The sequence below is a fragment of the Lemur catta genome, chromosome 1, assembly GCF_020740605.2.
Source record: "Lemur catta isolate mLemCat1 chromosome 1, mLemCat1.pri, whole genome shotgun sequence".
Taxonomy (NCBI): Eukaryota; Metazoa; Chordata; class Mammalia; order Primates; family Lemuridae; genus Lemur; species Lemur catta.
Window position 1 is genome coordinate 163,442,905 of NC_059128.1, and position 23,097 is coordinate 163,466,001.

General features: G+C 33.6%; 1 protein-coding gene across 4 annotated transcripts in view; it reads left to right on the forward strand.

The window, feature by feature from the left end:
• ANKRD28 (ankyrin repeat domain 28) overlaps positions 1–23,097 on the forward strand; it is a 176,619-nt gene that overhangs the window by 41,509 nt on the left and 112,013 nt on the right. For 3 of the 4 annotated variants that reach the window (XM_045538334.1, XM_045538343.1, XM_045538360.1), the window contains exons 1-2: positions 18,694–20,362; positions 21,473–21,556. In XM_045538334.1, the coding sequence (XP_045394290.1) occupies positions 20,246–20,362; positions 21,473–21,556 (201 nt within the window). In that variant the 5' untranslated portion in view covers positions 18,694–20,245. Of the gene's footprint in view, positions 1–18,693; positions 20,363–21,472; positions 21,557–23,097 lie in introns of those variants that run through there. The other variant, XM_045538353.1, reaches the window with a different exon arrangement.

A 23,097-nucleotide genomic window follows, 5' to 3' on the forward strand; every position in this document is an offset into this window, starting at 1 on the left:
ACTTTTTGATGTAAATTAAATATTTCAGTCACTTAGTATCTAGTGGGTTGAATAAACAGGGTAGTAAATAAAGGACACCAAACATTTGTCCTTTGAAATAATTTGATATTGAAATAGAATAGAAAGACATTAAGGCAATCATAATAGAAAAAATAAAACTTCCTTACTCTAATTTTTTGTGTATAGTGTTTTTTTCACTGTAAATTATAGATGGAGAGGAGGTATAATATTTTTGATCCATAGGCTCTCAAGCTGGTCTTTACTACCCCATATTACAAATCTGGGAAAAGGAAATAGATGAGAGATTTTGTGTAAGTTCCATGAAGCCAGAAACGATTTCTCATGTTCAATGCTGTATTCCTTACACTTAGCACATAGTAGTATTAACAGACAGTTGTTAAGTATTTGTGGAGGTATGAGGCTAGGTTAGCTGGATTTGGTTGACATAAGAAAATGTAGGCCGGGCGCAGGGGCTCACGCCTATAATCCTAGCACTCTGGGAGGCTGAGGCAGGTGGATCGTTTGAGCTCAGGAATTTGAGACCAGCCTGAGCAAGAGCGAGACCCCATCTCTACTAAAAATAGAAAGAAGTTATATGGACAAATTAAAAAAAAATGTATACAGAAAAAATTAACCAGGCATGGTGGCTCATGCCTGTAGTCCCAGCTACTCGGGAGGCTGAGGCAGAAAGATCACTTGAGCCCAGGAGTTTGAGGTTGCTGTGAGCTAGGCTGATGCCATGGTACTCTAGCCTGGGCAACAGAGTGAGACTGTCTAAAAAAAAAGAGAAAGAGAGAGAGAGGTAAATTTTAGTTAATAAAATTAAAGTCATTGCAATTACATGTTGCTTGATAAGCATCAAGAGTCACATAGTTTGAGGCAATTAAATTGTTTTGGCCAATGCTATTGTTACAGAAGGCTATTTCAGTCAGAAATTTGTTCATGATATTGTTTTGAGCTTGACCTTTAGTATAACAAGATATTAAAATATAATTATCAAAACCTCCTCTTTCGTTTGAAACCCTTGTTTAAAATACATGACTCAGGGAAGACTTTACATTTGTATTGATAATACAGTAAATAGAAGTGCTCAGGAAATTTATTTTCTTTTGTATTTGCTGCCACCAAATGGCAAATTATATTACCGTGTCTGTTATATGCTGTAGAACACACATACTAAAAATAATGTCCCTTTAATATTTTTTGATGAGGTTGATTTGTTCATAGATAATATTGACAAGAGGAGAAATAACAAATTTTATTATGTTTAGAACTACAGCTAGCCTTCTTCCACCAGAATGTATAAGATAGTTTATATCTTCTAACATTTTGGAAAGGCATATTAGGACAATAAGAGTAATTACTATGATAAAGATGATGATAACTGATGATTCTTCCAGACTAATAAGAAATGTGGTTGGTAGCATACTTTATATAGGGAATTTAATTCTGACATTTGTTCTTTCTAGGTCATTGCACCTGAGAATTATGGCTCCATAATTTTTTTATTTTTTTATTATTTATTTATTTTTTTTTTTGAGACAGAGTCTCGCTTTGTTGCCCGGGCTAGAGTGAGTGCTGTGGTGTCAGCCTAGCTCACAGCAACCTCAAACTCCTGGGCTTAAGCGATCCTACTGCCTCAGCCTCCCGAGTAGCTGGGACTACAGGCATGCGCCACCATGCCCGGCTAATTTTTTCTATATATATTATTAGTTGGCCAGATAATTTCTTTCTATTTTTAGTAGAGACGAGGTCTCGTTCTTGCTCAGACTGGTCTCAAACTCCTGACCTCAAGCGATCCACCCGCCTCGGCCTCCCAGAGTGCTAGGATTACAGGCGTGAGCCACCGCGCCCAGCCGGCTCCATAATTTTTTAGTCCTAATTTTATTTATTTGAAGACATACCATTTCACTAAAGTTAACTGATGAGAAATTTATTTTTATCCTGGGAAAATTATTGTATAAGAATATATAATATTCTTAGAAAAAATATATAAGAATTTAAAAATAGATGAACCCAAATTTTTAATCTTAGGAAATTGGCTAAATACGATATTACTTTCAAGTGGAATTTTACATAGTCATTCAAAGTGTTTTAGAGGAATGTTTAACGACATGGGTAAGATCCACATTAAGTGGGAAGAGATGGGGAGAAGCAAGTTACTAAATAATATATATTATTATATTATCCTAATCTTTTTAAAAGTACATATATAGAAAGTAATTATCAGAGTTTATCTTTGGGAGATAGAGAGATTTCTTAAGTTTATATATTTCTCAAATGAATATGTCTTACATATTCAAAAATTATATAGATTGAATATTTTATATTTAGTACTTGAATATGTTATTATTAGTGAATATTTGAATAGATTTTGTATCTATGTTGAAGATTTACAAGGGCAACTTGTTGCTAGCAATTCTAAGAAACAAATCATATTTTTTGAGTCTCTTCTGGGAAGCCAATTTTGTTTCATATATAAAAAGCCTTTAAAAAAAAGTCTTATTACACAGACTAGTAATTTTTTTTTCTTAGCAGAAGGATAAAACTAAATTCCAAATTAGTAAAATCCAAAGTAAATGCTTGAATATCATCTAATAATTCAATGTTTTGTCAAGGTGTACTAGTTATTTATAACATAGCCCTTCATTTCTAGGATCAGCATATTCTTGCTTTTGATATGTGTTTTCTGCCACAGGGCTGTGATTGGGATTGAAACAATACAACTACTGCTTCTACCAGAGGAAAATAGTATGGGAATTCCTATTATGGTAGGTTATTTTCTAGTAGTCTCTCTGCAGTAATATAGGCAGCTCTTATAATACATCAGTTTGTTGCTATTTATGCCTCCTCATACCTTAAACTTGACTTTTATGTATAACTGTGAATAAATACTTAGTGTCAGCCAAACTTCTTTCTTTACTGTAGACATTTTGTTTAAAGTAGTGGGCCCTGTGTTAGAGAAAGACTTAGTATAGCAAATCAATAATTCAAATAGATTTCCAGGGGAAGGGCTTATAAATCTGATTTAAAATCACTGTTTTGGAGAAGAAAATATTAAGTAACTGAAAACAATGGTATTGTAACTAGTTTTGTGCTGAAAAACTAATAAATTACTAGATGTTTTCATAGATTTGTCCAGTTACATGCATCACTTTGCTCATGGCTCATTCTCTTACATATTAAATGTTTGTGGTACACACTTTAAACATTATCAGCATTCAGTAGTCACTGGGGAACTTCAATTATATGAGTGACTCCTATGTTTTTAATGAAAGTAGTTTTTAAAATCTCATAAACCCTACAGGTGTTGGACTGAAGACACTAGTTGAAGACAGTATAAGCTTGTTTGATATCATTAGTATTTGTTAGACTACTTATTTGAAATTCAGACATATTGAAAGATTCTAGTGGTCCCCAGCCTTTTTGGTAACAGGGACTGGTTTCATGGGCAACAGTTTTTCCACAGATGGGGCAGGGGTGGGTAGGTGGGGGGAGGTGGAGCTCAGGCAGTGATGCAAGTGATGGGGAGCGGCTATAAATCAGATGAGGCTTCCTTGACTCACCCAGTGCTCACTAACTGCTGTGCGGCCCCCCATCTCCACCCCTGGTTCCTAAGTTTCATGGAAGACAATTTTTCTGTGAGGGGAGAGAAGGAGGCGGGGCACAGCAGAGCTCTGGGACCTGGTTCCTAACATGCCGCAGTCCGGTAGTGGCCTGGGGGTTGGGGACCGCAGTAAGGAAGAAAACTATGGCCCAGTAACTGTTTTACCATTACCAAGCTGCAATATGCTGTACTTTTTGTTAACTAAATATCTTATGATCCCAAATAGTAATACCATTTGATACTAAGTAAAGTGCATTGGTGGTATAGTGGTGAGCATTGTTCCCTTCCATTTGATACTAAGATTTGATGCAAAGTTGTTTCAAAATGAAAAATCACCCTTACTGGGTTTTTGTTCTGGTTTGTTTTTAGTTGTATTAAACTTTTAATTAATTTATTTATTTTAAGGAAGAGGAAGTGATTAAAAAGCTGTTTTGTTGGAAACTGAAAGATTTTATCCGTTTTCTGGTGGGAGAGGAGGTTATTGGAAACACACTATTTAGCTGGTCATTTTCTTTAAATTGGAGTAAATATGATCACATTCAAGATTCATATTTCCTTTAGAAATCCTGCATTCTGTATGAAACAACTGATTGTGAATCTTTACCTGGCTGTTTTTCAGGAAGATCTAGATTAATTACCTACCAAATGTTCACTTTTTTCTTTTAAGTACATAGGCTGACTCATTTATTGTTACTTGGGGGATGGCTGTTGGTGACTAGAATTCCACTGGAAATTCACCCCCTCACACACTATATTCCTGATCTTTATAAACCATTTTCTAGCCTCTGACTCAGTAAAAGCTTTGGATGCATCGTAGTAACACTCCTATCCTAATTCTATTCTCAATCAAGCATTTGGGTAATGGGGTGGGCAAGACATGGAAACAAAAAAATGCCAAACATAAGATAGTAAGGATAAGATTTGATTAGGAAAATGGTGACAATTAGCAGAGACCATCAACATTATATAGCCCATTTATTTTTTTCTCTCCTGATAATGTGCATTGGGGAAAAGGCAGAGTCACAAAACATTTAACAACTTTTGCCTTTATCACAGTATAAATTGTAATTATCATCTTTTGCCACTGGATGGTGCTTTTGCATTGGTTACTGCAAACTCCTTCTAAATTTACATAAGGGAATCATTTGAAAATTCATCATAAAGAACAATGAAATTCCGATAGTGGTATAGTTGGACATACAGATAGGCAAATTCAAACTATTAAAACATAACTATCACTTGTGATATAACATGCAAATTATATATTTTTAAAAGATAAATCCTTGTATATGAATAAAATTGGTTAAGAGCTATACCTGGCTGTATTTTCTAATATAATGTTTTGTTGTTATTGTTGAATACTTAGGTCTGTAGAGTTTATTTGAGATTATAACAAGATTATGGAGATCTCAATTCAGAGAAATAATAATCTCATGTAATAAAATATTCTCTTTTTTTTAAAGAGCAAAATAAGTACAGACTCTAGAATATTAATGTTCCTTAACAGCTTATTCTGAGGCCTTCTTTCTCTAATTCTGCCTGTCATTATTTTCTTCTCTGCTCTTCGACGTGTTATTTAGATAAAAATAAAGTTGTAAAAACAAGCATTTTAAACTACCTCCTTCTTGTAGTCTGCTTTTCATCACTAGCTATTTTATAGCTTTTTATTTATGAATTTAGAGGCTGTTGTAGCCCAGCAAGTTTAAAGTCTCAGCAGCTTTGGTCTGCCTTCAAGACCCAACTATTCTAGACTCTGAAGAGCTGTGGGTTAAATGAATTTGTCTTTGCACATTTGCTTCTTGGCAGTGAGTCTTCATTGTAGGCAGTGTTCAAGTTTTGGTCATAACTCTCTGAATGTGAACTTTTGTTGTTTAACCTCCCTATGCCTTTTTTTTCTTACCTATGAAGTAGTGATTGAATTTAGCAAATAAAGATCTTGGTTAAGGAGTAATGTTACTCAGAAAAAAAGAAATATGTGAACAAATTACGCATAATCCTACCTCTAACCTAACAGATCTACTTTGCTGCTTTAAAAAATTTTTAAACCCTTTTATTATTAACATAATTAAGATTATGTTGTATGTAGTATAGTGTTGTGTTCCTCGTAACATTTTTATATTATCCCATTTTTTAGAAATTCTCTAAAAATTTGGTTTCTAAATAGCAGATACAATTTCACTATATGAGATATACTATATTTTAAATCATTCTTTTGTTCAACATTTAGGTTTTCATGCTTTTGTTATAAATGATGCTTAAGTAAAATCTTGATAAATATATTTTGTGAGCCTCACATTATTTCCTAATGTTTACATTCTTGCAAGTGGAAATGCTGTTTAAAGAGTTTGAAATGCTTATCAATGCTATTGATAGCTATTGCCAAGTTTTGTTTTTTTTTTCCTAGAGAAGTTGTCCCAATTTATTCCTTTCACCACCCCAAGTGGCCTGTGGCTTAGACTATTGCAATGGCCTACTAATTGTTTTCTTTGCCTTTAGTATCACCTCATTTTTAGGTCACCCTTCATGCCACATCCACAGTGAGTCCTCCAAAATATGTCTGATTTTGTCACATTTTGACTTAAAATTGTGTAGGTTTAAGTGTATATACTTTGATGTGTCATTGAAGGCCCTTCATGATTTGGCTGCTGTCTAATTTTCCACCTTATTTTGTGCAACCCTACTGTATATTTTGTGAATAAGGAGGTAGGAGGGGAATATTCCAGGCAGAAGGAACAGAATATATTGATACAACGACACAGCTGCATGAAATGGCATGGTGTATTTGAATTGCAATAAGCACATTGATATATGTGAAACTTAAAGTGATAGAAGTCTTTAGTGTACTTTAATAAAATTTAGTTGACTAAAAGTAGACACACAACATTTTATCTGTGATTTAGAAAAGTACTTGGTAGTATAGAGAACTATTAATCAGGATTGTTGGTTACCAATGATGGAATTCCAATTCAAACTGTCCTACACAACAAAGGAAATTTTTTAGCCAGGCAGTGGGGATGGTCAGGCAGAGTTAGATCCAGGACTTGATGATAATGTATTCCCCATCCTCCCCACCCTTTTTAAAATGTGTCTTTGTGGGTTTTTTTGTTTGTTTGTTTGTTTTGTTTTGTTTTTTATCTCTCCTTCTGCAGGCAGTTTAGCTTACTGGGATTGTGTCCTTATTCACAATCAGAAAAGAAAAGAGTATGTTTCCTGATAGCCTTGGCAGGAAGTAAAGTCCTGAGGAAGACCTTGTCTGGTTTCAGTCATGTGCTCATTCCTAAACTAGGCATGTGGCTAGGGGTATGTGGTACTCTGGCCAGGCCTGGGTTTCTTGTAAGTCTCTGGACCAGAGGCACTGCTTAAAGGAAGGGATTCTTGTGAAAGAACCTGTATCTGCTACAAGCATGGATAGAACTAAAGGGAGAAAAGTCAAGAGTTAAGAGACTTGTTAGAAGGCAGATAGAATAGCTTAGGTGAGGACTGAAGTGGGTTTAAATTAGGTCACTGTGAAGGAAGAGTGTTCATGAAGCATTTAGGTAGAATGAGTAGAACTTGGTGACTAAAAATGGGAGATGAAGTAAGGGAAGGCTACTGTGTGTTGGGTTACTGTTCATATGGTGATGCCATTATTGTTAACCAATGTGAGAATTCAGAAAAAGAATGCTTTGAGGGAGTGAGCTAGAGATGATAAATTGAATTTTGACATGAGATTGTCCAGAAAAGAGAGAAAAGCAGTTGAAGAGAAAACAAGTGTTTTTAAGTATGGGCGGTACAAGAAAAGCCACGTGAAAAGAGCCAAAAAAAGATTTAGAAAAATAGGTGAAAATTTTATGGAAGCAACAAGAAGAGAGTTGGATAACACCCCTCTAGCATGCTTAGATAAAGCACTGCTGTGAGGACCCAACGGGAAAATAGATGTGAAAACATTCTTAAACTATTAGGAAGTATTGATGCTAATGGAAGGAAGTAATACTTCATTTTTAGCATCTTAATTTTGAACAGGACTTCAAATCAGATGATATTTGGTTCTTACCAGCTCAAAAATCCTGTTTGCTTCCTTAACAACTGCTTTTTAGGTATGTCATATGTGGGAAGAGTTGGGGCTTTGGAGATGGATGGGCCTGGGATAGAATCCAGTTTTCCTTACTAGTTAGCCTTATGATTTCTAGTATTTAACTAGTCCAACTCAGTTTTTTGTTTGTGAAATTGGGGTTAAAAACTACTTTGTAGGCATGTTGCTAACAATTAAGTGAGTGTGCATAAAGTGCTTACAACCATAGTAGCTATTTAGGTTACCTGGAATGTTCATCCCTACCGCAAAGAGTAGCCAACCTTGTTACATCTTCAGATTAAAAAAATGCTGGATAAACGTACTGTCTGATATTGAACCAGATTTTGTCTTCCTGTGTGTTATTAATTGCTTCTAGTTGTTATCTCTAGAGCTGTGCAGTTTGATATCTCTTCACAATGACAGCACTTCAAATATTTTAAAGCTATCATACTCTCCCTAACTCCTTTTCAACCAAAACATCTTCAGCTTTATCAACCCTTAACGACATGGTTTCTAGATTATCCATTATCCTGGCTGCCTTCCTTGAATTTGTTCTAGTTTCATTACTCTAGATGTGATCTGCCCAGTGTCTAGTAATTAGCCTTTTCATAGAGGAGAAAAGTGAGATTAATAGGAAATATTTTGGTGGTAAAAATTTCATTTTAACTGGCCAAAACTAAGATGTAATTTTACTGTTTCATATTCTTAAGTATATTGTTTTCTTATGTTTTACGTGTTTCTTGTTATATCAATGCCATTTATAAAATGATTTAGTCTATTTTAAGGTGGATTACTGATTACTGATTTTTTCCCCCTTTTAAAAATCTCTAGGGCTCTCAAAGTGTCATCTAGTACTAATATGTTGTGATTAATTTATAGTGATGGGAAAATTAAATTACTGTAAGAAAATGCCAAGGTTTAATTTTTCTATGTAACACTACATAGCATCTTGTTGATTGTCTCGTTATGGGCCATTACCCTCTTCCTTCGTGCATGCTTACCCCCAGTTTTGTTTGGGAAATCATGACTAGTCTAAGCTAATCATGGTAAAACTGTTTTGCCTAGTACTAATTTGTTTGGGAAGGGACATGTGATCTCAGCTTGACCCTTTGCATGTTAGGGAAAGTCAGCAAACTTCTAGTAAAGTCTTCCTTGCACCTAAAAAGGGACAAGGAAACAGAAGGAAACTCCCACTCCTACTGGATGACAATATATGTTTTACATGATGCCATGAAGTATGGTTAAGTATCTTGTGACTATTAAGGGAGTTATCCTAAGGTCCATGCTGAGTCTGAAAGAGGAAAAAGCTGAAAGAAGGCTAGGTCATATGTGATAGCATTGAATAACTGAATCAGTCACCCTGTTTGTGATGATGATCCTTTTACTGTTGAAGCCAGTTGAATGTAACATGTTACTTTTATAAAATATTTTCAATTTAAGATAGCCTTAATAGTAAAGAACAGATATATTTAATAATCTATTACATATTTTGTGGAAGGTTCACTAAGATATAATGATGAACCTTATAATTTTAAGATCAGCATATTGGGTTAAAAGTTTTATAAGTACTCTTGCAATACTGGATGTCCTGAATATAAACAAAACAAAATTTCTATAATACATATGGTTTGTAGGTTTAGCAACCCTTGTTAGTCAGGAATAGGCTAGGTATTAATTCTGACAGGGCCTCTTCTTCACATTTAAGAAGTTTAAAATTGACTACATCTAAAGGGATTGACATTGTTTTACTCTGGATTAACATTAAGTTATTAGCATGTTTTTTTTGAGGTTTATCAAGGGCATGAAAATCTATTTATACAAAAAAGAAACTCCACATCTGAAACATATTAGAAACACAGTTTCCTTCTTTCAGCAATAGAAGTTGCTATATAAAAATTACAGCACTCTTTGATAAAAGGAATGAAGGAATATGAAAAATGTTCTAAACTATGAGTCATTACTTGAATTTTAAAATAGTTATGTTCATTCTTTTTGTCTCCACCCTTCCATGGTTCAGAAAGACATGAGTCATTTTGTTTAGTATTTCCCAAATGATAGCTACTTTGAAACGGAAGTGATATATGCAGTCAGGTTCAATATGTATATGAAATAACCAGTATGTACTTCAGATACTGATCTTACTGTACTTGTGGGAGTTCCTTGGATGTCTCATGTAATTATTGCTTATGAAAGTAAACATTGTGTAACTATAGCAACTTATTTTTAAATTGAGAATTTTCTCCCTTCAGCTTTTAAAGTGCAGTAACTTGATACTACATTTACCCCAATGTCACCATATTATAGAAACCAGAATGAATTGCAGATAATTTTTCCTCAATCTATTTTTTAAGAAGGGCAAAAATTCAGCCTGTTTAAAATAAAAATTTTATATTCCACTGATTTGTAATATGTGCGCTAAGTTGTCTTTAATACAGTTGCTGAAAGACAGTTAACTGTGGAAATAATAATATAATTAGATTTCAAAGAATGTGTTTATCCTGGGCCTGATAGAACATAAATCATATGCCAGGGATACCGCTAATCACATAAATCCTGGCTAAAAAAATTATACTAATAACTGACAGATTGAACAGGATATTTGAAAGTAATACAACTTCCAAAAAAAAAAAAACACCATGCCCAGCCCTCAAACTACTTTTCAGAGTAATCAAAATTATGAAGAAAATCTAACTTTTAAAAATATTACTTAAATATAGTACTACATTCTTGCTAACAGAGTAGTTTTTCCCCCTTTTCTTCTTAGTTTTGATATATTAGGTATATTCTAGAAAGCTAACCTATATGTTGGGCTTGTTGAATTTTTTTGTGTATATTCTTTTGAAAGGAAATAGTTCTTTCAAGACTCAAATCTGAAAATAGTCATCTAAATACTGATTTAAACCTTACGTTCTTATGTATAACTACATTGCCTCAGAAAGTCTATTTCATCTCCTGAACTAAAACTCGATATTTTTATAAGTACATGCTTCTCCAGAGGTCTTCTCAAGTGTTAGCTGTTCCTTTGCTCACATCCAGTATATCTTGGGAGTGTGTGTGTGTGTGTGTGTGTGTGTGTGTGTCTGTGTGTTGGGAAGAGAGTGGAGGGAGCAAGTCAGCATTCTATTCCCCCATTATAGTCTTAAAATGTTACTAGTCTATCTATCTATAAAAACCTTCCTTCTTTTGAGTCACATGCCATCTGGCTAGGTGACCCTTCTATTTCTTGTTGCTATCATCTATCAAATCTCACTCTCCAGTTCTACATCTGGATCATATTTGTCTCAGTCATCCAGGGGATTTCATTTCTTCATAGATGACATTTGGAACATCATACTTAACTCCACACTGGTGCTCATCTCTACTTGGCTTTAACCACGCCAGTGACTACATCCACAACTTGAATCTCGTCTGCTGAAACTACCTTCAGTTCTCTTTGTTCTTATGCAGCCTAGACACCATGATCACTCATACTCTTTCTCAACTTAGTCTTTTCTCTTCTGCTCATTAATTTACCCACACAACCCTTCCATCTGATTTCAGAGAAAGAAGGTTCATAACTCAAGATAATTCTTCTACTGTAAGACCCACCCCCCTTTCCTGCATCTTTGTGATTTTCCTTCACCAGTTTATTCCCCTTTCCTACATCTTTTCTTTTTGAAAATAAGTTCATTATCCTTCAACAATGTTCATCTTCATCTTTAAAATAAACTTTTAGGGAGGTGGGGGTGAAAAAAAAGAAAGAAAGAAAATAAACTTAAAAAAAAACTTTTCTTCAACAATTGCTCAATTTATTCTGCCTTCATAGTCAAACTTCTTGTGAAAACCTAATCTGTGGTCACTACCACCTCATTTGGTACTTCCCTTTTGTTAATCAATCTACTCTTAACAGAGAAAAGGGACATAAACTTAGAAAATGCTAGAACTGAAAACAAATAGAAAAATAATTTGATCAGTTTCATTTTTAACAATAAAATGAAGATACTTTAAAAAAATGAAATAATAGGCTAGCAGATAGGTAGCTGACTTTTGTTAACTTCAATTTATGAAACCTATATGGATCCCTAATGTATGTGAAGAGGCAGATCCCTGAATAATGAAGAACATGTTGGCTATGAAATTGGTGCAGTTTGTTTTGTGAGAAAATATGGTGTCGCTCTCAAGCCATGGTTAATGTTGTAATAAAATTTAAAAGGGGTGTGTGTGTTTTAAGGGAAGACACAAGAGAGGGAGAACTAATCAGCCATTCAAGTTAGGGGAGAAATAGGAAAACTCAGCTAAGGCCATTAGTTGCTAATGTGGTTATTGTACTATAAAGTGATCTAACAGTGTATATTCATATCATTGACTTTGGGCCACCATAAAAACCTAAAGCATGCTCTTTTCCTTGAGACAGTGATGTAGATAGCACATTTTAGATTTCTGTCTTGAACAGTTAAACTTTGAAAAAGTTGGTCCTTACAGGACCAGTCATTGTTGTGCAATATGATAGTTACTACTGGCCAAATGTTGATAATTAATGTAACTGAAGAACTGAATTCTTAATTTTGTTTAATTAATTTAAATTTTTAAAAAATAGTTGATAGTTATTGGAAAACTTGCAAGTATGTTTGGAACAACTTGGGCACATATGTGTACTTCCTCAACTGTAAATTTTATGAAATCTAAATACAGATTAGTTATGTTCAATGAAAATATAATATTCATGTTGAGATATACAATAAGTGTAAAATACATAACAAATTTTGAAGACTATTAAAAATGTAAGATATATAATAACTTTATATTGATTATAAGTTGAAATAATATTTTGGATATGTTGGGTTACGTAAAATATTGTTAAAATTAATTTCATCAGTTTTGTTTTACCTTTTTAAAATGTAGTTACTAGAAGGTTTAAGCTTATATACGTGGCTGTCTTTATACTTCTAGACCATACAGATCTAAACTTTGGGTAGCTAAACACATATTCATGTATTATAAATAATAGTTTTACATTTTCAATCATTTTCTCAAAAATATAATCTAAAGTAAGATTTGATATGAAATGTTCTAACTAGGAGACCATTGGTTTCTTTGAGAAAGTATCTTTCCAGTTTTTCGAAAGAGGAAAAAGTAACAATGAAGTTTATGGGTAGCTTTATAAAAATGTCCTTTTTTTTTTTTTTTTTTTTTTTTTAAAGAAAATGGACAGTTAGAGGTATCTTTATATGTCAATTACAATTAATAAACTTATATGCTGCACTCTTTCCATGATGGAATTAGTGGCAGACATAGTCTATATCTAGTATTTAGGCCTTCAGTATACACTGCCTTTAGTATTATATCTTTTGTGCCCTTACCTTGTGCTGGTTAAATTTTTTCATGTGTAATATAGTGCCCTATTTAAGTTGCATAAGGTCTTTGAAGGTGATATATGATACTTTATAATTCCTTGACATGGCATGCATAGTAGAAATATGAATACTAAATGTTTGCTGAGTCAGTGCTGTGGTATTTTTGGTGAATGTTTTAAAAATAAGGTATCCTTGCCAAAAGGTTTTTAGATGATTTTGAAGTACTGGACTGAGTAGAATTGAGCTAGGTTTCACCATTCTTCATGAACTTTTTAATCTTCACCTAGGTTTAGGCAACATTGAAATTGTTAAACACTTCATTTTGAAATCATGAGGGTAGATGCTAAGATACGGGCTTGGATTAAGATTTAAAACCGACTTCTAGACCTTGAAAGGAACCTTAGGTATTGATATAACAAGTCACATTCCTTATTATACAAATTTGGAAACTGAAAAAGGCCCAGAGGGAATTGTTTGTGGTTATCATCTTCTCCCTCATCAGCGTGTCCTATAAATCCTATTTCTAAAATATGTCTCTATCTTCCCATCTACATACCCAGCATCCTAGTTCAAATCACTCTATTGGATTACTGCAATAGTCTCTTAACTAGTCCCTTGGCTTCCATTCTTTTACCCCTTTAATCCATTCTTTACACTGTAGCCACATAAATCTTTTTAAAGCATAATGCAAATCATGACTGCCTTACTTAGAAATCTTTAATAAGTTTGCAATCACTTAATAAAAATACAAACTTTGTAACTTAGCTTATAAGGCTACTGTATAACATAACTTTACCTGTTTCTCCAACTACATGTGTTATTGTCTCTCATGATTCCTTGCTCCAGCCACATGAGCCTGCCTTCAGTTCCTTGCCCTTCAGAAATTTTTTTTCTTCTAGAATTTATCAGTTTGCTGTTAGATAGTATTTATTTGTGGTCTATTAGAACAAGGATTGACTGTGTATTCATAATTGTGTTTTCTCTGCCTGGCACAAAGACTGGTACATAGTAGATGATGAATGAATACTAGATGAATGGGTGGGGTGGGTAAGTGATTGGGTGACTGGATGATGCTGAGCCTTTGTTTGCCATATATAAATTAGATAAGAGTACCCACCAATGGTGGCTAACAATTCATTAAGAATATTTGTGATAACTATTTCCTTTTCCTTCCTCTGATTTCGTTCACTTACCCAGGATAATACATGAATTGTTTTCCAAGCAGATTTCTGGTCAGTTACTGTTTCTGGTACAATTTGTTAGAGCTAGTGTTTCTAATCCATCTTACTAAAAATTTAAGTAGCTATGCTGTACTGGAATATAGATGGTGGAAGAACAAGGCAGGAGGGATATATGCCCACTCATAGATAATTAAAGGAAAAGTAAGATTATCGCTTAAAGTTAGGTTCAGCTCCAAGTCCCAGAGACACAAAATTACAGTGACTTAAATAAAGCAGAAGTTTTTATTTCTGTCTAACATAAAAGTCAAAAAGCAGGCAGACCAGGACTTGTATGGCAGTTCTGTTCCGGTCCTTTCTAGCCTTGTAGTTCTACTACCCTAGACTTGGTTTATGATGGTGGCCAATCATCTGTGTTCCCAGAAGCAGGCTGGATATACCAGTTGGCCTTTAAGGAAGTTTTCTGAAAGCCACATAACACCTCTGCTTAAAATGCTGATCAGAACTTTGTCATGTGGCTCCTAGCTACAAGAGAGGCTGAGAAATGTAGTCTTTATTCTGTGAAACTCTGTATTTACCTAAAAGCTGATTATTATAGTTCAGTGGAAGACTGGAAGAATAGATGCAAAATACAGATCTTTGCAAAGAACGTGTGTAACATTAATGTGTGCTAGCGATCTGCAGAATACAATAATATTCAAAGGGTTAACAATGTATTACCATTGTAACGTACTGGTGGGATCTTCAGATAACATTGGTTATTAACAGTTTTTGAAATATGACTGGGTAAACATTTTTTAAAATGTCCTAGGTCATAAATATATTACATGTAGAGAGTTAAATCTGATCTATTTTGAGGATTTTGTGTTCATTCATTGTGTTTTAAATATATAGTGAATTCTTACAGTGGCTCTGCTAATCCTGTAGTTGCATAGCTTCTGACCTGTAGCCTAGAATGCAGCAGCTATTTCTTGATTTTTCTTTTTCCTTCTCTTACTGTCCACCTCATTTTCTGTAAGCTCTATTCATAAGACTTTTTTACTTAAAGTATATGGATAGATAGATGAAGCATAGCTCAAGAAGATTGTTCAGGATTCTTAATCTACCAGAAATGTTTTCTGAAACATAGTTTGAACCCACTTCGTTATCTTTCACCACAAGCTTTTTATTTTTTAATACTCAGAGACTAGTGTGGCACTTTGCACAGAGAAGCCACTTAATATATCCTAAGTAAAGTATTTTATTCTATGGTAATCATTATGGAGCTCACAGATGCGTAAGATATAAGGTGAGGTTTAGGTTGAATCTCAATGCAGAAGGGAAAAATCATTTGTGTCAAAAAAAGGAATTTTGGTGTAACAAAATTAGGAACCTAAAAAGAATCTTTCAGAGCTTTGAGGTTTTTTTTTTTTTTTTTTTAATCAGTAAAGGTTTAAACTGGCATAGCCATTATGTAATCCTATCAATAGTAGAATAAGCTCTTGGTAGGATACATTTTAGTATAAAGAATGGAAGGATTATGAAGTTGTCAGTGGTGAACTTGTTAATTTATTTAAAACTTAATCTAATTTGGCCTAAAAGAAATAAATGCCTAAAATAAAAACCACATCTTTTTGCTATTTCTCTAACTGGGAAAAAAATGTTGAACTTCCAGTTTTTACAATCTTTGTCAGTAATTTTTCATCTGAGGTACTTTCTCCATTTTTAACTTCTTAAATAGTTATTTACCTCTCTCCTTTTCCTTTAAGATGTGAGTTCCTTTGAGGGTAGGGGCTGTCTTAGTAGAAGTTAAGAATATACAAAATAAGGCTATATGGTGCTGCTAATTTAAATAATTAAAAATGGAAGTCTTTCCCATCTATTTTTGATTTTATAATATACCATGGGCCAGTAATTTCTACCCTTTTTCTCTCCCTAAACTGTAAAATACAGTGAGTGTGGAAGAATGGAAAAGCTTGTAGACCTTCTTGCCTGAATTTAATGCGCCCTGCCCGCAATAACACTTGTCTGGTTACTAGAGTCTAAACCAAGCTTCTAGCAATCTCTTTAAAGAAAGGCTCTATAAAGTGTGGGGACTTAGCAACTGAAGGGAACTCTAGACACTGGTCTAAATTACCTCAATGGTACAGGGATTGGGAGGAATTCAATAGCCTTTTATTCATTTACTGGCTTCACAAGTGATTTCATTCAACTACCTGACATATCCATAATATTATAATCTTGTTTAAACTTTACAACACTGTATTCTGTTAATAACATTTAATAGATGTTGAACACAGAGAGGTTAAATAACTTCTTCAAGGTCACAGGGTTAGGTTAGTTAGTGGGGAAGTCTCGATTAGAACTCCAGGCAGTTTGACTACAAAGCCTCCACTCTCATGCACTATGTTACTGTATTTCTCCTGATAAAACTTTCTGGAGATGATTATTCTTGTTTTGTAAGTGTCAAGGAATTTAGGCTCAGGGAATTTAAGTAGCTTACCCAGGCATACATCTAGGAAATGATAGAATCAGAATTTCAACTTCAAGCAGGCTGATTTCTGAGCCCTTCATTTTAGCCATCACTTTATATCCTGTCAACTTCTGAATTTTAGTTGTTCCCTTATTAAAGGTACAAAACTCAATTTGTTGCACCATAATGCTTCCTATATTTTCTGATTAAAGTATATCAACACCCCCCCTCAATTGTTTTTTATAATTCTGCCACTCTATTCCAGAGTCTATGACATATAGAATTCATTTCAATAAAATTATTTACAGGCGGAAGAAAATGGACAGAAACAATATGTATGTAACACGGTCCGTGCCTTCAAGGAGCTTACTTTCTGGTTGGGAAAGACCTAAGTATGGAGGTTGACCTAGAACAAGAAACAAGATACACCTGCTTAAATCAAAGTGGTTGAATTTATGCACTAGATACTTTGGAACAGGATTGTCTATATAAAAGATTTTGTTTTGGTGGGGTGGGTGGACCCTGAAGATGGAATATGGGATATTGTTGCTGTAGTGGTTTCATTTTCAGATATTTCAGCTATTAAGATGATATTTTTGATACAGTCATGTGGAGATGAATAACATCATTTGTATATGTTAAAACATTTGCATACCTTAATTTGGCTTAAAAGCATTTTATATATTTTAAAATATAACTAGTGAATTGTTAGCATATTTTAGTTATCTTGGTACAGATAAACTAGGGTTATAGCTTTCATGAATTGATATACTGTAGCTTTCAGTGTTTTTTTGTTCATAAATTCTGGCATTCTTATCTATATCATGCTGGTTTTTTTTTTTTCTTTTTATGGTTTGATAAACTAACTTAAACACATGAGGTAAGACTAGCTCTAACATAACCATTTAAAAATAACGTGTTTTGGAATATTGCAATAAATAATATATTCCTTTGTTACTGAAACTTTTCATAACTGTTTAGGGTACCTGTTAAGCTCACTTTTACAAGCTAGTTTTATAGGTTGCAAAAGATCTGGAGAGTGTGTGTGTACTCAGTGGGAGCAGAATAGCTTAGAAAGAGCATGTGTTTGGAATTAGATACAACTTTACTAATTTGCATAACTTTGAGTAAAATACTTCATTTCTGAGTTTGTTTTTTCCTCTAGTAATATGAGAATATAGCAAGGTTATTGTATTAGATGAGCATGTACAGCACCTAGCACATCATAAATGTTAAAAAAAAACTTATTGATGAAAATACTAGTTAATAGAAGAAAGAACACAGATTGAAGGGGGACCATGGTATTTTCTTTGTAAGTTTTCTTTTGGGAAATATCCTCATTGTTGAGTAAACAGAGAAAAGAGGAAAAAGCCAACTAGAAAATGATTGGTTTTGACACTTATTTGTAGCTTTGGGAAAATAATTTTATAAGGAGGGAGGTTTTTTGTTTTTTTGTTTTTTTTTGGCATTACCTTATGCCCTTTGACATATAAATAATTCAGGACCAAGGACAATCATTTCTTGTAGCTATTCTATAGATTTTTAAGGCTTTATTCCATATCCAGATGGGAAGGTAAGATTATTTAATTTATTCACTGAAAATTGTAGAATTTTGGTTACGATTTCTACATTATGGAATTTTTATTTTTCACTTTAAAAATATGAATCAATGATTGGCTAAATGTACCAATTTAAAAATTGTTAGAAAATCTTAAAAGTGTCTTTGCATTCTAGAAAATAACATCTGGCAGATTAAAAATGGTCTTGGTAAAAATAAAACTCAAACCATAACTTAGTTCCATGATTTTTATAATCTCATAACATATTTCTCTTTCGTTTCAAAATCTCTTTTTGAGTTCACTGCACACGTTCTTAACTGCATTTGTCATTATAGGGTTAAACATTTGCTATATTGTAACATACGAAAGCAGTTAAGCTGTTTGGAATTGTTTACTTGCTAAAACCGGTGTTAGTCAGCAGAGGCAGTACACCAGATTTCCTTGTGGCTTTTAGTGGAAAATCTTAAAAGCGCACTCATTTTTCAGTTATAGAATTTTTCAGTTTGATCTGGATTAGTCACAGAACTGGCATGAACCTTCTAATTGTGAAGGCTGTCCAAATGCACTATTTTTTTCTTCTGCTAGAGGAAGTTACATCCTGAGCAGTAGCTCAGATCTCTGGTAAGTGTAACATGTGAGCATTACTAGGCATTTCATCCTGCGGGTCTGCAGTCGTCTTTGCTCTTCAGACTGTTGCTCAATTGGAATGCTTCTGTGGGTCCGATCCTGAGGTTCTATAGATATTTTTAAGGATCTACTCACTCGGGAATGTCAGTGGCGTTTTGCAAGATCATCTGATGAACAGGAAAGCATCTGAAATCTACTGAAAAAGGATAACTGTAGCGGTTTTCACAGGGGAAGGAAACTATATTGGCACAGAAGCAGATGATTGAATAAAGTAGTTGGCCCAGAAGATGCACAGTCTGCTGTTTTTTCCTCTGAATGAAGACTATTTAATGGGAGCTGTATTCATGTGGAGATCAAAGGAAACACTGGAATGATAAACTACTGGGGTTTTTTTTTCTTTCTCTCTCTCTTTTTTTTTTTTTTTTGAAACAAAAAGCTGAAGCAGTAATTTGAGCTCAGATGCCTTCTAATTCCTTCGCAGCCTGCTTGTTGTATTAGGATTCTCCACTAACACCATTTCTGCCTGGTGCCTGTGCCCTTTTGCTGGAGCAGCCACAGACAACTGCCTGAGGGAGAAAGAATGAACGTTCTGCCTTGCTTTTGCTATCGATGGGAATAAAGCTATCTGTGTTTCTTCTATTATATTGGAAATCTGGATTAATCAAGCTGTATTCTAGTACCAAGAGTCCTATTGTCTCTTGTGGTCTGACTCATCACATGTAAATGTACTGCAGCTTTGCTATTAATGCAGAGTGCTTTTTTTTTCCCCTTTCCTAAACACAGAAAGAATTGTCAACCTCTGAGCTTCATTTTCAGGATTTGTGCTGAGCTCTAGATCTTTTTTTTTTTTTCCTGGATACTATCTGTAATAAACCAGTGAAGCTAAAGGAATGAAGACAAATTAGAAGTGGAAACAGAATAGTGAGATTTCATTTTTATTTTCAATTATAAGCAAGCCAGCTTCTGGTAACTATATGACCTTGCGGGCAAGAGTGGGTATAGCTGTGATCATCTCTGTCACAGCACTTATTTCTCATTTCATTCTTCATCGGGTGGTGTTTGGGTCATCAAAAACAATAATCATTTTGTCAAGTAAATTTCAAAGATAGAGCAATATGACTATTTTGGTAGGGAAAAATATTTTTAAATGAGCTTATACTGGACTCAGTTTTAATTATTGACATATTGATGTGAAATTTCTTTTAAGTATTGCAGTAACCCAATAGAAAAGAATAGAATTTTACTATTTTTAGGAAGTTACAAGTTATGTAGTCATAATTTTAAACTTCAGTTTTTCCAGTAGTACTTAACTTTAAAAAACCAGCTGCGCTGTTCAGAGAATGTTTATAAGTATTGTACAGAAGAGGAAAAACTACTTGTGCTCTTCCAACTGTGACTTTTATCACATAGCTTGGAATTTAGCATTTTAAAAGAACGAATGAGTCGAGTGTGTATTGTTGTTTTGGAGGAGGTAGAAGATGAATCTCCTGCATTCATTTCTAAATTGCCACAGGAAAACAAATCCCTACCTTCTCCACCTTCTGAAAATGTATTGGTAAGATATGAGAGTTTATGTTATTGTATTCTGCTGAATTAGTGTTAATCTTATTTTTTAACAATAAATATGTTTCCACTAGTTTCATTACAGACTCAAAGCAATGTGTGTGTGAATATGATGCAATATTATTTGTGTATAAAAAGCACACATTTTTTTTTTACTTTTTCAAATGCTTAGATAACATTTCAGACTTTACTATGTCTTAATCTCTTAAGATTTTTAAAAAATAATTTGAGAAATAGTAGTTACAGCAACCATGTTTCTGTTTTCATTTTGTGGTTTTAAAAACTGATGTAACAAGAATCAGGAACTCTGCATATTTTAGGAAAAGTTGCCCACTACTACTACTACTTGGCCGTTTCTGTAATGAATTTTATGTATTTGCATGTAAGACTTTATATGAAAAAGAATCTTTATATGATTTATTCTTCATCCATAACCTTGTTTTAATGCTATTGTCAACTGGCTCCTTACTTGACTAGTATAATATGATACCTTATCAGAGAAGCTGTGTCGTTGATTAGGAAGTTATATTTAGACATGCATGTGTTTGTCTTCATGTTATTCAGGCATGTAGTATTTTTTGATCTTTTAATAGTAGTTATTTTCATCAACTGCCAGATTTGCTTTCTTGGGATTTATGTCTTTATACATGTAATGATAATCCATGCAAAGTTATTTCAGTGTGAACAGACCTTTTCAAAGGGTCCTTTCTTCATGGGGTGGGAATTTCTTGACAAGTTCTATCTCACAAGTAGATGTTGAGATGTCACGCTTGTATTTGGAACAGTCTTTCTTTTTACCATATACAAACAAAAGACTTCCACTTATAAGAAATAAAATCTGATCGTGTTTATTATGCTACCGAATTTTGGTCAAACTGAATTGATTTTTTTTTTTTTTGTAAGGTTAGGTCCTCTTTTTTTTTCCTAAGGAGGAATCCTGTATTGTTATATGATTTGGCTTCATGAAACTTCTGGTTAATGTCAAAAAGTGATTATTGCTGCAGGGAAGAACACTTTTAGATTTAGAAGTTATATATAGAAATATCTTTAGAATCATCCATGTGGGGTGACTTAATGTTTTTATTACTCTCTTATATTTTAGCCATCCCTGGTCCAAGCAATATTTAATGGAGATCCTGATGAAGTTCGAGCACTAATATTTAAGAAAGAAGATGTTAACTTTCAGGTAAAACAGTTAATTCACTACTTTTTAAAATTCTTTCCTAGAATCATGATTCTTGTTTTTAAAAAAACGCACAATTTTGTAACAGTTGTTTTAAATAAGGACAGAAGGGTATTGAGATAAAAAGGAAAGCATTGGACATATATTCAGGGTAACAACTAAAAATATAAGAGTTCTAGAAGCCAGTTAGGTTCCTTTGTTCTCCCAGCTGTTTACTTTGAAAATTTTCAAACACAGGAAAGTTGAAAAAAATACTCTTGACTACCCAAATACCCTATACTTAGTTCGGCTTGATAATATTTTGCCATATTTGCCTTCTCTTATATTTACACAGATTTTACATATATGTGTATTTTTTTCCTCTTTTTCTTTTGCTGAACCCCACTTGACAGTAAATTGAAGAAACCATGACACTTCACCATTAGTTCAGTGTGTACTTTAGATGAGAGTTCTTTTTGAGTTAAAACATATTTAACTTGATTATTTATAAGACAAAATTTGCTTTCTGTGAATAATCATGGTGAGCGTTTTGCAAAAACTCTTGATTAATTTTTGTCTAAGTAGTCTCAGTGTATACATATTGTTTGAAAAGTTTTCAAACCTAAAGATATAGTACATTTAATATTTAGGACTGACATGTGGGACAGTTTTGGAAAGAGTGGATATATGGATAATCTTCTCTTTTATATGTTTATTCAGTGGCCAATAGTTTCTTTAATTTACTAAACTGTGGCTGAAAGTACTTAATTTACTAATGTATATATTTTTTACTGGAAACAAATGTACCCCTGAGTTACTGAGGGGATAAAGACTCATGATTCATAAAGTTGCTATAGCAACACCAAAACAAATGACAGAAATGACTGTAGTTCTAAGAAAGCACCCCGTGCAAGCTCATTTTGAGCTCTCATCTTTCCTCCTTATTTTCATACAATACTAATGTGACCATTTAATGTTAGGTAGATATAGAAAGTTTTTACCTTATTTTTAAAATATGGATTATGTGAATAGATTTGAATCGTTGGCTGAAATAGTTAATTCTAACATTGGGTAGTGACCAAAATGCTATCATTACATTTTTTTTCTTAAAACTTTTCTAAGTGAATTGCTTTTAAGTTTATATTTAGTTGGAAACATGCACCTAATTCAGGATTTATTTATTTGAAATGGATCGCTTTACCCAGGGTGTCCTGGAGAGTCTACTTTTCTTAGAACAGAAAATAGCTACAGGGGTATAGATTTATGAAAATATGGAAAACAGGCTTTCTGTTCTGTTTAACTCTGGGGGTTTTTGTTTTTGTTTTATTTTAATAGTACTAACAAATTTTATCCTGGTGAGAAAGTTTGAACTATGATCCCACCTACCGGGACTAATTTCTCCATCATTACAGAGTTCATTATAGTCAACATTGCTTTTCTGCTATATTTAATCAAATTATACTAAATTTTAAAAAAATTATTCCATTATTTGAGCATCACTTTATTCATCAGTAGCACCTTCCTGAGGGTAACCTTTTGATAGTTGTCTTGGGTGGTGATAACAG